The sequence below is a fragment of the Mobula birostris genome, chromosome 2 (assembly GCF_030028105.1).
Source record: "Mobula birostris isolate sMobBir1 chromosome 2, sMobBir1.hap1, whole genome shotgun sequence".
NCBI lineage: Eukaryota > Metazoa > Chordata > Chondrichthyes > Myliobatiformes > Myliobatidae > Mobula > Mobula birostris.
In genome coordinates, this window is record NC_092371.1 from 223,711,553 (window position 1) to 223,727,912 (window position 16,360).

General features: G+C 42.0%; 1 protein-coding gene across 3 annotated transcripts in view; it reads left to right on the forward strand.

Moving 5' to 3' along the window:
- arhgap18 (Rho GTPase activating protein 18) overlaps nucleotides 1-16,360 on the forward strand; it is a 134,120-nt gene that overhangs the window by 51,958 nt on the left and 65,802 nt on the right. For 2 of the 3 annotated variants that reach the window (XR_011885032.1, XM_072251543.1), the window contains exon 1: nucleotides 1,163-1,313. The exons of the other annotated variant lie outside the window; for it this stretch is intronic. Coding sequence is in view for 1 of the 2 variants with exons in the window: in XM_072251543.1 (XP_072107644.1) it covers nucleotides 1,198-1,313 (116 nt within the window). In the remaining variant the exon portion in view is untranslated. Of the gene's footprint in view, nucleotides 1-1,162; nucleotides 1,314-16,360 lie in introns of those variants that run through there. 3 annotated transcript variants of the gene reach the window in all.

Genomic DNA, 16,360 nt, shown 5'->3' on the forward strand with positions numbered 1-16,360 from the left:
TTTGATGGAGGCTAGTTCATGCTTAAACTTTGTGCATAATTTGGGAGAGTGGCAGCAAGAACAAATGCTATGTAGAGCTAAGTATTTGCATAAGATTTGGATAATGTAAAAAAAATCGTTGTTTCTGGCCTGGTGTTTTATGATACTGTCAAGCTATTCCATTCCCAGCTATTTTACTTTGTGAAATGTACAGTACAATTTGAGAGGACAGCAGATACAATCATGTTGGAGTTGTGTGCTGTCAAGGATCGAGACCCACACCTGTGCTGAATACAGGCGGCCTATTTCAATTCTCTGTTGGACCCCTGCGATGGCCGGCAGTGTCTATGTAATGACTAGGCCGCAGGTGCCATACTACAGAGGCCCTGTCCCCAGTAACCAACAGAAGACAGTTGCAGTGGAGCTTTGTAGCTCTCAAAACAGTTTTTGGATGTCATAGTATTATGTATAAAATTGTAAAAGCACAAATAATGAAAACAAAAGACAAAGTTAAATAACACAATTAAAAAAAAACATTGGAGAGAGATAATATTTGCCTTATTTCATTGACCTGTAATCCCCTATCGGATCAATGGGTCCTTTGAGGTTTGCACCTGGGATCAGGGTGTGGATTCGTGGTAATGTGCTTCACCTGTCTGAGGGATAGGTGAATGTACGGGTTTACTGCAGAGTGGAGCGCCGTCTGTCACCGAGTGGACCTCGGACTCTGCGTGCGGGAGGCCTACACTTTAAAAGGGTCAGGTGCTGGGTCGTCCCGGTCAGTAACAGCGCATTGTACATGCCGGCGAGTTTCCTCAGCCGCAGCACAAAACATTGATCGAAACACACACAAAAAAAGTGAATACATTTACTATTGATTATACATATATTGCTTTAGAATAGTGCACACCGATTAGACATCGTATTTTAATACTGGCTCCCTCCCCAACCCTAACTCATAAAACATGGAAAGTATCAGGTGAGGGGACTTGGGTCGCAAACTCCAAGTTCGGTGTCCTTAATATCAAGGTTCCTACTTGAGAGAACCGAACGCTTTATTTTCCAACATTTGCTCCACCCCCTGTGCCTGAATGGTAGGGGTGGGGTTTCAATATGGAAATAACTCACGTTGCCAGGCAAGGACTTTTTTTTTATTCTTCTCCGCTTTACGCTGTGCCCTGTTGAACAATAAGTAGTGGAAATTATGCCTCGCATGGGATGGCTCTCCTGCCTACTTCTCAGAACGTAGTTTTAACAGGATACTACTTAAACGATGAGTCCGCCGATGGTGTCGCGACCAGTACAAAGGAAGAGACAGGTCCTTCTTCGCCGGGGTAGGCAGTTTATCCCTCTGAAGTAGGAGCTGAACAATCATTGAATGACTTAAAAGGCTCTCAGCACTTTGAAATATGTCTCTGCGTTAATCGTGTTTCAATATGTCAGTACAGTGCAAAGGTTTCAGTACTGGGGTTGATTGCTGTTGATCAATGATGCAAAGCCTTTTAAAATAACTTTTCTTGTGTTTAGTTTACGTTCATTAAATATGCATCAGCACATTATATGAAGCTAATTGCCCTTCGGATTTTGAACGCTATTACACAGGTTGGATCCCAATTAAATCTGAATGTATTTTACTTACCTGGCTAGATTATTTGTTAAAATACTCTATAGTGTCTTTGATTTTGTAGATTACTAAATCTATTGCAAGGAAATATGTATGGAAATTAGGAATCTATGTTCACCAAAGTGGTTTATTATTTCAAAAATGTCAAGTGTACACAAACTAAACATTTTTAATAATTATTGGGGTTCAGATTGTATTAACTCGAATGTGAATCCAGAATTGGAATTCGGATACAGGTATTAGTCGCGTTTGCTTTGGTTACAGGAATATTTCAACATTTATTTACTTGTGGTTTATTTACAAACTAATGCTGTGAGGCATCACATTGTGTGTCTTACCATGGTGCAATTGGTTAAAAACACTTGGCAACAGAGTCTAGTCCTGTTTCTTAAAGTCCAAGGACTTTTTTAATCATGTTATTTCCTGCCAAGTAATTTCGGTAGGTCTGACAATTACAGGTACCTATTTCATACATGAAATCCCAGTTTTGTCAGATCAGTTTAAAAAAGTAAAAATGCTTTGATTTCCCCCTCTTTCTTATGTCTACTTTCCTCGTAATTCTCTTTCTTTCATATCTTCATATACTTTAATTTATACATCTCAGTATTTGTGATACTAGTCTTTCAATATGAATTGTTGGGGATGTGCACAATTGCTCATTTACTCTTTTCACAAAAGTTCCCAAAGGTCTTTTTGTCTTCCTTTGTCATGAGCAGTTTGCGGAAAAATCCAAAAGCTTGATCATCCAAGAAACGTCAAATTAGCGGTATATAGCATTATTTATAAACTTTGCATAATTACGTCCTTAAAATGAAAAAACTTTAATGACCTGCAAACCCAGAATGGTACCAGGTAGATATTAAATCCTTTCCAGAGAAACTTTATTTTTTTCTTAATGTACTAATAAATGAATGGCTACCAACAATTTTTTTAAAGTTTCAAATTAAATTTATTATCAAAGTATGTACATGTTATCTTATACTACCCTGAGATTCATTTTTCTGCGGGCATTCATGCAGACTCTGCATGTACATTAAGAAAAAATGTTTCTGATCTTTAATGTGCTAACTGAATCCTGAGTTGAGAGTGCTCTCTAAATTTTTAGGAGGTTTATCTGCCGGGTCAAACCCCATACACCCCACCATGCTTTATTCCCACTATTCCCATCTGCCTTCCCTACCTACCCCCACTCCTCCTCTCCAATTCCATGCTCTACCTTCCTCTTATCACATTCCAACATCTTTCAGCCCTTTGTCACTTCCACCTATCATCCCCTGGCTTCTGGCTGTTCCCACTCTCCTCTCTCCCATCTCCCATGTGCCTATACCCCTCAGCTTGAAACTTTGATTATTAATTTTCCTCCATAGATGCTACCTGGCCTGCCAGGTCTGGAGGAACCAGATGAAGGGTCTATCACCTGCCAGGTCTAGAGGGATCAGATGAAGTGTCTATCACCTGCCAGGTCTAGAGGGATCAGATGAAGGGTCTCAACTTGAAACTTCAATTATTAATTTCCCTCCATAAATGTTGCCTGACCTGCTGAGTTCCTCCAACATTTTGTGTACATTGCTTAACGTATTTTTACTACCAGCATTTCTATAGCTACTGCTGGAATGAGCTGGTCATACTATGTTAGTAATCAATTTAGCCAGACCGTCCAGTCATAAACAAGCACATGTTTACAGTAAAGATCTTTGCAGTGTTGAGTGTGCATATTTTAGTAGTGGTTTAATTACTGCAAAAATAACATTAGATCTATTTTGTCAAGGGGTTCAACCTTGATAGCTTGATTAATAGGTCAGTTCGAACAATCCCAGTCTCCTCAGATCTAGTAGTGATGTCCTCCTGCCTAGATTTAGCTGCTCCAGATGTGGAGAGTCTATGTTGCCCACTTAAAGCACGGCTGACTCCAGTCTGTTGTCTGCACTGTCACTGACCCCTGAAGCCACCGTAAAAGCTCTGATGGTTCTAAATAATGAGGGTTTTTGTGGATGGCTCGCTGTTCAGTAGAGAACTTCTGGTTAGCACTCCTTCACCTGTGCAGTGTTGCAAGAAAGGATATGAAATGTTGGAGATTTTTGTTCCTGAGAAACATTCAGAAATAGCAGTGGTCACAACAGTAATGCTGAAAGGACACTGGGGCCAGCAGGCCAGAATAGTTAAATTCACCTGTGGGTATATTATGAGGGATAATTGCAAAGTTCAGGACAGTCTAGAGCAATATGGTGTATTGTTTCTGACATTCAGAGATGTATAAAGGTCATAAAATTGGAATAATTAAAAGCACTGGGCTAGATTATACTACTTTTCGATTCATATCTCAGTAGAGATGTTTGGATCATGGTAGTAGGCTTCAGGTCTTTGAAGAGGACAGAAGCAACAGGCAGTAAGATATTGGCAAATCTGACCCCCTACTGTTGGATCCTGCTGCTCTTGGGATCCAAGTCAAGAATGAGGAATAAAAATTGCTGCTTATGGCCATTTTATTGTGGTACAAGAGCAAAGATTGGCGGTAGAGAGAGGATAAAGAAAAAGAGCAAGAAATGCGGGTGAACAAAGGTGGTTTGGCCTTCTCGTACCAGACCACTGATAACAGTAAATTCCATTGAAGTTCCAACAGATTCAAGTAATGTGACACTTGCCACTGAAACCAAGAGATTTCTAGAAAAATAGAGACAATTCTACAGGCCATTCCAACACTAGGGCACCTAGACTTGGCTGAGGCTCCAGTGGCACAGTGCTGACAGTTTAACTTTAACTTTACACTGCCTTTGCTGGCATATGTATGGTGCAAGGAATTGGAGGTGATGCTCTAGCATGATTTGCTTTTTAAAGGAAAATCTAAAATATTGAAAAAATGCTGATTAAAGACACAACACTAAAGTGAAAGTTATTAAAGAGTAATTTACCATCCACTTTTTTCCAACTCTTGCCTTAATTTGGCCTTCATTCTCGATATTTGCACTATTTGATTTGATAGGTGGTTTATCAGCAAAGGGAACCTCTGCAAGAGTTCATGTAGAGCTTAATTAGGAAAGGGAAAAAAGATTATGAGAGAAAACTGGCAGGGAACATAAAAACTGACTGTAAGAGCTTTTATAGATATGTGAAAAGAAAAAGATTGGTTAAGACAAATGTAGGTCCCCTACAGACAAAAACAGGTGAATTAATTATGGGGAGCAAGGACACGGCAGACCAGTTGAATAACTACTTTGGTTCTGTCTTCACTAAGGAGGACATAAATAATCTTGCGGAAATAGTAGGGGACAGAGGGTCCAGTGAGATGGAGGAACTGAGGGAAATACATGTTAGTAGGGAAGTGGTGTTAGGTAAATTGAAGGGAGTAAAGGCAGATAAATCCCTAGGGCCAGATGGTCTGCATCCCAGAGTGCTTAAGGAAGTAGTCCAAGAAATAGTGGATGCATTAGTGATAATTTTTCAAAACTCTTTAGATTCTGGACTAGTTCCTGAGGATTGGAGGGTGGCTAATGTAACCCCACTTTTTAAAAAAGGAGGGAGAGAGAAACTGGGGAATTATAGACCGGTTAGCCTGACATCGATGGTGGGGAAAATGCTAGAGTCAGTTATCAAAGATGTGATAACAGCACATTTGGAAAGCGGTGAAATCATCGGACAAAGTCAGCATGGATTTGTGAAAGGAAAATCATGTCTGACGAATCTCATAGAATTTTTTGAGGATGTAACTAGTAGAGTGGATAGGGGAGAACCAGTGGATGTGGTATATTTGGATTTTCAAAAGGCATTTGACAAGGTCCCACACAGGAGATTAGTGTGCAAACTTAAAGCACACGGTATTGGGGGTAAGGTATTGATGTGGATAGAGAATTGGTTGGCAGACAGGAAGCAAAGAGTGGGAATAAACGGGACCTTTTCAGAATGGCAGGCAGTGACTAGTGGGGTACCGCAAGGCTCAGTGCTGGGACCCCAGTTGTTTACAATATATATTAATGACTTAGATGAGGGAATTAAATGCAGCATCTCCAAGTTTGCGGATGACACGAAGCTGGGCGGCAGTGTTAGCTGTGAGGAGGATGCTAAGAGGATGCAGGGTGACTTGGATAGGTTAGGTGAGTGGGCAAATTCATGGCAGATGCAATTTAATGTGGATAAATGTGAGGTTATCCACTTTGGTGGCAAAAACAGGAAAACAGATTATTATTTGAATGGTGACCGATTAGGAAAAGGGGAGGTGCAACGAGACCTGGGTGTCATTATACACCAGTCATTGAAAGTGGGCATGCAGGTACAGCAGGTGGTGAAAAAGGCAAATGGTATGCTGGCATTCATAGCAAGAGGATAGGAGTACAGGAGCAGGGAGGTACTACTGCAGTTGTACAAGGCCTTGGTGAGACCACACCTGGAGTATTGTGTGCAGTTTTGGTCCCCTAATCTGAGGAAAGACATCCTTACCATAGAGGGAGTACAAAGAAGGTTCACCAGATTGATTCCTGGGATGGCAGGACTTTCATATGAGGAAAGACTGGATTGACTAGGCTTATACTCGTTGGAATTTAGATGATTGAAGGGGGATCTTATTGAAAAGTATAAAATCCTAAAGGGATTGGACAGGCTAGATGCAGGAAGATTGTTCCCGATGTTGGGGAAGTCCAGAACGAGGGGTCACAGTTTGAGGATAAAAGTGAAGCCTTTTAGGACCGAGATTAGGAAAAACTTCTTCACACAGAGAGTGGTGAATCTGTGGAATTCTCTGCCACAGGAAACAGTTGAGGCCAGTTCATTGGAGCTAGGGCTTTACTCTTTGGAGAGAAGGAGGATGAGAGGAGACATGATAGAGGTGTACAAGATAATAAGAGGAATAGATAGAGTGGATAGCTAGCGCCTCTTCCTCGGCACCACTGCTCAATACAAGAGGACATGGCTTTAAGGTAAGAGGCGGGAAGTTCAAGGGGGATATTAGAGGAAGGTTTTTTACTCAGAGAATGGTTGGTGCGTGGAATGCACTAACTGAGTCAGTGGTGGAGGCAGATACACTAGTGAAGTTTAAGAGACTACTAGACAGGTATATGGAGGAATCTAAGGTGGGGGCTTATATGGGAGGCAGGGTTTGAGGGTTGGCACAACATTGTGGGCCGAAGGGCCTGTACTGTGCTGTACTATTCTATGTCTATGTTTTTTTTAAAAAAAAATATTTAAGAGGGAGTTAGATATGGCCCTTGTGGCTAAAGGGATCGGGGGGTATGGAGGGAAGGCTGGTACAGGGTTCTGAGTTGGATGATCAGCCATGATCATACTGAATGGCGGTGGAGGTTCGAAGGGCCGAATGGCCTACTCCTGTACCTATTTTCTATGTTTCTATGTAGTCCAATGGCAAAGTGAGCTGACAGATTTTGATTTCTTAAGACTTCATTCTACAGAGATTTGGCCAAAGGAACACAAGGAGTTTGCACAAAGTTGATGCCAAGAACCATAGATTTCAAAATCTCCACTTTCTATCGTGTGATCTGTCAAGCATAAGTAAACTGTTTGGATGCCATTCATCTCAGAGAACCACATTGGTACTCTGGTCTCCAAATCAATCAGTGCCCAACCCTCGACATTCTGGATCACTTTTTAAACCCTTTATTACATAAGTTTTACAGAAAGGCAGGGACTTGGAAATTATTTCATAAAACTACAAAGAAAAATTAGATTAGATTAGATTATGAGGGCACGCAGTCCTCTCTTATTGTCACTTAGTAATGCATGCATTAAGAAATGATACAATATTCCTCCGGTGTGATATCACAAAAACACAGGATAGACCAAGACTGAAAAACTAACAAAAACCACATAATTATAACATATAGTTACAACAGTGCAACAATACCATAACTTGATGAAGAACAGGCCATGCACAGTAAAAAAGTTCAAAGTCTCTCAAATGTCCCACACCTCACGCAGACGGGAGAAGGAAGAAAACTCTCCCTGTCATGCCCGACCACAGTCTGACTCTGAGTCGTCTGAAACCTTCGAGCCTCTGATCAGCCCTCCGACACAGAGTACTGAGCACCATCTCTATCTGAACGATTCGACCTCAGCCTCGGTCGCCAGCAGCAGGCAGAGCCGGGGATTTTGGGGCCTTCCCTCCGGAAGATGCTTGATCACCCAGTAACGGCAGCGAACCGGCGTTTCAGAAATTTCTCCAGGTGTTCCTCTGTGCTTTCATGTCTGTCTCCATCAAATCAGAATTGTCCACGGCCCCTATTTAACAGAAACGATATCATTTTCACCGGAGAGCTGCGCACGTGCATCGCACTGCCATCTTCTCCTCCCTGCACATTTGAAACTTGGTTGATTTTGGAGTAGAGCAACTTTGAACGTATGTTTAGGTTGTTTGGAAAATTTCTTTTTATTGTGAGATTGTTTTCACTGCTGTTTTTTTCTGGGATATAAAACTACAGTAAACGTAATCAGCGGTTGTGTAAGGCACAAAGTCTACATACAGTAATTTTTTTACTTCATTGGTCTGAGAAATGAGAGCTACATTGAGTATATAGCTTCCCTATGACAGAATGACATAGTATTTGTCCTGTTGAGTGTGTGCCAGCTCACAGAGCAATTCCATCAGTTGTATTTTCCTAAAATCTATTCCATTTCAGTCAACTACACCTTGATCCTTAGCACATCCACCTAGTTGCAGTTAGCAGTGATCCTCTACACCTGAAGGTGCAAGCAGGGAGTATGAGGGCCGGTAAGCTGGTGAGCCAGGAGTTTGAGACCTGGATTTCGGGGTGTGTCATCGTCTGCTGTGGGAGTTGATCCAGAAGATCAAAGTCCAAAGTTTGATTGGAAATCCAGAAGTCGGACTGTGATGGCCAAAGACTGGAGGATGGAAGCCTGGAGACCTGTCCTGCTTCAATGTACTTGTGATAAATGAATCTGACTCTGAACTACCCGAGGAATAATTTATAGCAGTCACTTTACCTACTAACCATCACGTCCTGGGACTCATTGGATGCTAGAGTAACCAGGGGAAACAACAGAGGGACAAGGAGAATTTGCAAACATCTGACAGAATGAGAGCTCAGAAGCAACTTCAGGTCCCTGGAGCTGTGAAGCAGTATCTCTCCCTGCTGTCTCTCAGTACACAGAACAAGAATGCATTGCTAATGAAAAAGGTGTCAATAATCGGATGGTGTTCTGGTACTCGGTGTAGTTGGAAATGAGGAGTCATGCAAGTAGGCTCATGATGCTCGCTTGCATGATTTAGAAGGAATGCTTTGAGACCCACCTCCTCAGTACTATTGAAGACAAACTGTTTTAAAGAGAGCATCTGTGGATAGAGAGCACTGCTGTTGAAATGAAAGATCATCTTCGCATGATCACACGGTTGGTATATTCAGAGGTCAGGAGGTCCTTCCTATTGAAGAATTTTTCAGGTATTTCCCCACAGAAGGTCATAACCCTTAATTATTCTAATATACTTTGCTGTTCATGTGCTGAGAAAAATTAAATCATTCTTTGGCCAAATATACATAAAATTTTCATTTGTACAGTTATCAAGATCTGGCAAGGCCAGAATTTATTCTCCATCCTTAATTGCCTTTGAGAAGATTATGATGAACTGCCATCTTGACCTGCTGCAATCCTTCTGTTGAAGATGCTGTGTTGGGGAGGAGGTGGGGAGAGGGGTAGGAGGAATTAAGGAATGGTGATGTTATTCCAAGATAGAATAATGTGCAACTTCAGTGAACGTGCCAGTGGTAGTGATTGCATGTATCTGCAGTCCTTGTCCTCCTTAGTAGTGAAGGTCATGAGCTTGGTTGGTGATGGTGAAGTGGTCTTGGTGAATTTGTAGAGGGAATGAATATTTTTGATGACACTATTCAAGTGAATTGCTTTCTCCTTGATGGTATCAGCCTTTTGAGTATCACTGGCCGTGCACATTTTCAGACTTGTAAAGAGCAATTCATCATACTCCTGATTTGTGGACAAAATTCATGACTTTGAGATGCATCGCTCACTGCCGGGTACCTAGCCCTTGACTTCCTCTTGTAGATAAAGTATTTTGTTGCTGGTCCAGCCAGTAGGTGGACATTGGTGACTGCCAGTGGGAGTGACTTAAAAATCAAGTGTAGGTAGTTAAATCACAAACAAGAGAAAATCTGCAGATTCTGGAAATCTAAGCGACACACACAAAATGCTGGAGGAACTCATCAGGCCAGGCAGCATCTATGGAAAAGAGTACAGTCAACGTTTCGGGCCGAGACCCAAAACGTAGATGCTACATGGCCTGCTGACTTCCTTCAGCATTTTATGTGTGTTGTAGGTAGTTAAGCTTTCTTGGAGATTGTCATTGTCTGCCACCTTTGTGATGCAATTGTTATTTTTACTTATCAACACGTGTAAATATTATCTAGGTCTGACTGTACTTGGATGAGGAGGGATTTCTTTAGCCTGAATCTGGTGAATCTATGGAATTCATTGCCACAGACAACTGTGGAAGCCAAGTTGTTGAGTATATTTAAAGTGAAGGTTGATATGTTCTTGATTAGCATGGGCCTCAAAGGTTATGGGGAGAAAACAGGAGAATGGGGTTGAGAGTGAAAATAAATCAGTCATGATGTAATGGCAGAGCAGACACGAGTGGCCCAATCCTGCTCCTATGTCTTATGGTCATGGAAAATCCTCCAGGAAAGTCTCTTTGAGAACATGAATTCAGTATGTTTGCACTTTGGGAAAATCCTTTTGCACAAGCAGTTGCCCATGGGAGCAGCACATATCAAAGTTGCTGCCTGGCCTGCTGCATTCACCAGCAACTTTGATGTGTGTTGCTTGCATTTCTAGCATCTGCAGAATTCCTCGTGTTTGCCCATGAGAGCAGAACAGGTTAGAAAATGCCACCTTCTCTTAGTATGGGTGACCTCCCTGATGTGGTAGAGATCAACACCAGCAGACTGATCCTGGGTTTAGAAGGTGAACATGGTTGTGATCTTGATCTTCCCACACCTCCCCCCCCCCCCCCCCCCACCCTTTTTCACTTGGCTAAGCAATCAAGGCACAGAAGTGAAGTTACATTTAAAATCCTAAGAGCTCACAGATTTCAGGGGAGACAGAGAATGTTATTTGAATGTTGGCAGTTGGAGAGGCATTATTTCAGGAGCAATGGTGTTTCTAAAACTTTGTTAGAAAACAGAACTGTTTTTCGGACTTGAGGTTGAAAGTTCACATTGCAGATGCATTCTGCACATTGCACTATTTTTAATGTTACTCTGGGAGGAATTTTACACTGCAGAAGAAATGCTAGGAAGTATGAAAGTCTCACTGAAAGATAAATCTTCTATTTCCTGACAGGTGGTAGATTACTCAGAAAGTTATCTGACAATGCCTTGCTTCAAGTTGTCAATTTTCCACAGAATTTTGTTCAGGATCTGTGAATATATTTCTATTCCATTGCTTGTCATTCTATCTTTACATGAAGATCTGTGAAATTCTAGCCTTTTCAGTTTTCACTTTAAACTTGCATGACATAATGTTGTTTGTGCCACCTTTCTCATTCCAGTAACTCTTGTGGCTATTATGCTGTGCATTGTTTAATGAATGAACAGCACCATTTCGGATTGTGGTCTGATTTAATACGCCACATGCTTTAAAGTTGCACAATACAATTTATCTGCAAATTGCCTTTGAACTACGTACCTGATAACGTGCTGTCAGTCCTGATTTGTTCACCTGTCAATATTCTTGTTAATGGCTTTATGCCAATGAGAGAATATGACCTTGCATTTCGGTTACACTTAATTATGTTTCCTAAAGTTCTTCATTTCAAATAAATCATTTTGGAAGTGCAGTCATGTTATCCAGGCAAATATCACGATTAATTTGCCCAAGTTCTGCATGCAGTAAATCAGATGAAGAGCCAGTTAATCTGATTTTGCTTAAGGGTAATTGTCAGCCTGGTAAAATCTCCACTCTTCTTCATTGAGAATTATGGCAATTTTTATGTCCGCTCAAATGGGCAAGTGGGACTATTTAAATATTCAAAAGGCAGCATGTTTAAAAGTTTAAAACTGTCTCGTTACAAAACTAAATCTTAATCTTAGATCATGTGTCTTTTAATGTGGTATAAATCCATGGTATATAGCAGCCCAGTAACAATTGGTGTTCAATTCCCACCGCTGTCTGTACGTTCTTCTCTTGACTGCATGGGTTTCTTCCAGGTGTCCCTGTTTCCTCCTGCATTCCAAATTGTATGGGTTAGTAAGTTGTGGGCATGCTCTTTTGACGCCAGAAGCATGGCGACACTTGCGAACTATGTTGGTCATTGACGCAAATGTCGCATTTCACTGTATGTTTCTTAAACTTCCGGTAAGATGGCGACACGTTCGATCACAGCGGCTTTTACAGGGTCAGCCAAAGGGTGTTGTTGTCCCTTGTAAAACGTATTTCTTACTATTGCAAGACTCTGCTAGACAGTAAGAACTTCAAATACTTCAGGTCTACCCCGTCAGTGAGTTGCTCATTGGCAGAGAAACAGGAGGAACTGGACTTAGTGCGGATCGTGCTGCTGCCTACGTCAGAAGCATCAGACGAGTTGGTGCGCAAAGCCAATGGGCAGTCTAACAACGAGTGATCGTCTTGGTTGCTTTTCTTGTGATTGCAAGACCCCTTTTGGACATCGTTAATGTGGAATGCTGCAAGTCCGATTCACTGATTTATTGGCGGACAGCAGCGAGTCTGTGTGGTATAGCAGGGACTAGAACTCAAGCTGCGGTGTCTCCTGTATACAGCTGCCTGGGAGAAGGGTGTTGGAGTCTCCACCAGAGGCGATTATGGCGTGACATTGTAAATGGAGTCAGTGCTGCCCCCCCTCCCCACCCCCCGGTGTTCGCTTGGCAGAAGACAAGCTGTTGCAGACTGCTGCAACATTCATGGACACAGGGAACTTGGACTATAATTTTTTGTGTGACTATTTTTGTGATATCTTGCGTGCTTGCTATCTTACATGTGCTTTGTGTTTCTTGTGCTGTGTGTGATTGTTGGTGCTGCGTTTTGCACCTTAGCCCCGAAGTAAGGCGGTTTCGTTTGGCTGTATTCAGGATATTTGTGTATGGTTGAATGATAATTAAACTTGAACTTGAGAATGAACTGGATGTTTTGTTGTTTATGTGACAAATAAAGCTAATGTTTAAAATAGACTTTGAAGTGTGGTTGACTCATAACGTCCTTCACATTTTCCAAACTTAATTACTTCTGAACTAAATGTTAGCATTGCCAGCATTCAGTGAATGAATGAAAAATAAATTTAGTATCAAATGTATTTTCCAAAATGAGTTGAACTGAGACATATATACTTTGGAAGGACAAACTCCAAGGCAGAGTACAAAGTAAATGGCAGGATACTTGGTAGTGTGGAGGAGCAGAGGGATGGGGTGGGGGGTACATGTCCACAGATCCTTGAAATTTGCCTCACAGGTAGATAGAGTAGTTAAAAAAAGCTTATGGAGTGTTAGCTTTCATAAGTCGAGGGTTAGAGTTTGAGAGTCGCGGGGTAATGATGCAGCTCTATAAAACTCTGGTTAGGCCACACTTGGAGTACTGTGTCCAGTTCTGGTCACCTCACTATAGGAAGGATGTGGAAGCATTGGAAAGGGTACAGAGGAGATTTACCAGGATGCTGCTTGGTTTAGAGAGTATGCATTATGATCAGAGATTAAGGGAGCTAGGGCTTTACTCTCTGGAGAGAAGGAGGATGAGAGGAGACATGATAGAGGTGTACAAGATAATAAGAGGAATAGATAGAGTGGATAGCCAGCGCCTCTTCCCCAGGGCACCACTGCTCAATACAAGAAGACATGGCTTTAAGGTAAGGGGTGGGAAGTTCAAGGAGGATATTAGAGGAAGGTTTTTTATTCAGAGAGTGGTTGGTGCGTGGAATGCACTGCCTGAGTCAGTGGTGGAGGCAGATACACTAGTGAAATTTAAGAGACTACTAGACAGGTATATGGAGGAATTTAAGGTGGGGGGGGTTATATGGGAGGCAGGGTTTAAGGGTCGGCACAACATTGTGGGCCGAAGGGCCTGTACTGTGCTGTACTGTTCTATGTTCTATATATCCAGTTAAGATTCCAAAATACCTTGCTGTGTTAGTCTGTTCACTTCAGGGACAGCATGTTTTCTGTTTCTCACTACTCAGAATATTTCACAGGAATAAAGGACGCTTGGAGTGCTTTGATTACTGTTGTCAGACTCAAAACAACAATAAATATTCCCTATAGAAAAATAATGTGGACGTCACTTCTTTCTTGGGAATTAAGGGTGTTGTTTGTTTTTATATAGCTTGGTGGGGTTTTGAGATAATCTAAAATGTTCCTGAAGATGTTTCACGCACAGTTTGTGTAAATAATTTCAAAACCAATACTCACATCTACCAAGTAAGGCACATTTTGGGGGTTCAATATCCAGTGCTCCATCATCTCTAATGGTGAGAATTCTGGCAACTTACCAATCAATTTAGACATATAATCAATTTGTTTGACCAATCAGTTCACCATTGATTAGGGTTAAATATTTGACGATGTCCGGTTCAGCGTGTTAGTCCACTTCCACGGGATGAATACCTGTGTCGGCTGATCACAGCTGGAAAGCGGGATGAGGTTGGGCAGCCCTTTTCCACTGGCATAGACACACAGACTGAATGGCTTCTTTCTGCTTTCTAGATGTATTCTGATGCTATGAAGTTAGCAGGATTGACTGGGATGTGTGTAGCTTTATCGTCTTTGAATTTGATACATGGGTGAAGCTAACCCGTTTTGTCTGGCAGTCCTATACCAGTTTTGAGGTGGCGGAGTGTAGATGCGCCTCTACTAAAGGAGTGGAAGGCGCTCCTTCCCTCCTCTAGCCTGCAGGTCACCCTTGGGCAGGGTGTAGCACCTGCTTGGCTCCCCGATCTGAGTCATGTGAAGCCATGGGAGCAGCTGGTGCATATCACAAGTCCTGGTTATGCGACCACTGACGCCAGGCAGACAATCTGAAGAGTACTGATAATGGCTGGGGTCACCTGTGTTGTGAGGACACTGTACAGAAGAAGGCAATTGGCAAGCCACTTCTGTGGAAAAAGTTGCTTAGAACAATCATGGTCATGGAAAGAACATGATCGCCCACATCATATGACACAGCTCCTAATGAACGAATGGATGATGCAATTAACCGCCAGATCATTTTGTGATGTCTTTATCAGAATCGGCTTTATTGTCACTGTCTTATACAATGTGAAACATAGAAACATAGAAATCTACAGCATATTACAGGCACTTCGGCCCACAACGTTGTGTCGACCATGTAACCTACTCTAGAAGCTGTCTAGAATTTCCCTACCTGTAGCCCTCTGCTTTTCTAAGCTCTATGTACCTATCTAAGAGTGTCTTAAAAGACTCTATTGTATCCATCTCTACCACCTTCACTGGCAGTGAATACCACACACCCACCACTCTCTGTGTGGAAAAACTTACCCCTGATATCCCTGACATGAAACAAATGAAATTAGTTGTTTCGCAGCAAGAATACAGTGCAAGGTCATTAAAATGACTGTATTACAAACTAAATGAATAGTGAAAAAAAATGCAGGTAGTATTCACGGGTTGATGGTCTGTTCAGAAATGCAATGGCGGAGGAGAATAAGCTGTTGCTAAATCATTGACTGTGGGTCTTCAGGCTCCTGTACCCCCTCTCTGATGGTAGCAACAAGAAGAGGGCATGCCTCGGATGGTGAGCGTCCTTAAGAAGGATGCTATCTTTTTGAGGCACTGCTGTGGTGGGGAGAGTTGTGTTGTGATGGAATTGGATGAATTAACAACCCTTTGTAGTCTCTCGTGATCCTGTGCATTGGAGTCTCCAGACCAGGCTGTGATGCAGCCAATCAGAGTGCTCTCCACTGTACATAATCAGAAATTGACAGACACTTTGGTGACATACGAAATCTCCTCAAGCTCCAAACAAAGTGGATCCAGGCTCACTGAATCCAGACAGCTTCCCTTACAACATAACATCTTGGTGAGATGCATTGTGCTTGCACGACAATCCTGCGGGCATCGTTACTGCTAAAAACGTTTTATTCTAGATTTATTTGATTTTGGAACAATAAACCAATGATGTGTTCATAAATTCTGTTGTGGAATTTAAAATTTACAACTCCAGTTTCCAGGCCTCTAGGTTATCAGCCCAGTAAAATAACCAGACTTTGTGTGTTCAGCGAGTTTGAAGTGCCAGCTGTGCTTGTTTTAGGCTTAATTAATCTTCTCTAAGGCTGGCATTTTTCTTGGCCATCTGCTGAAATCAGAAGATGGTGAGTCAGCATCCCATATTTCCACCCACTGTTTCTTTTTGTGCCCTTAGCAAGGCCAATTTCACTCAAAATTATTTTTAAATTAGTTGTTGCCGTTTGCACGAGCTTGTAATGGACTCAGGTGCCTGGAACCCAAGGTATCAGCAAACAAGACTCCAGGTGGTACAGAACAGTTCAGTATTTAGCTAACTGATTGTACACTTTTACCAGATAAAATCAGTTTTCCTCTTTTTCTTTCAAACAGGTTAGGCTTGAAGTGCCTTGCCAACATCTCTCATTGTTCCTTTCTGTGCAAGAATAGGTTCAAAGACACAGATGACTCTGTTTTATTCTAGCCCTGCAGAATGAGCCATTTCATTGCATAAGCAGCTCCTTTCTTGCAGCTGAATATAGCCACGGGGTTGTGTGTACCCAGGTGACCTTGGCAACTGTCGAAGAGCGTGCAGATTGGT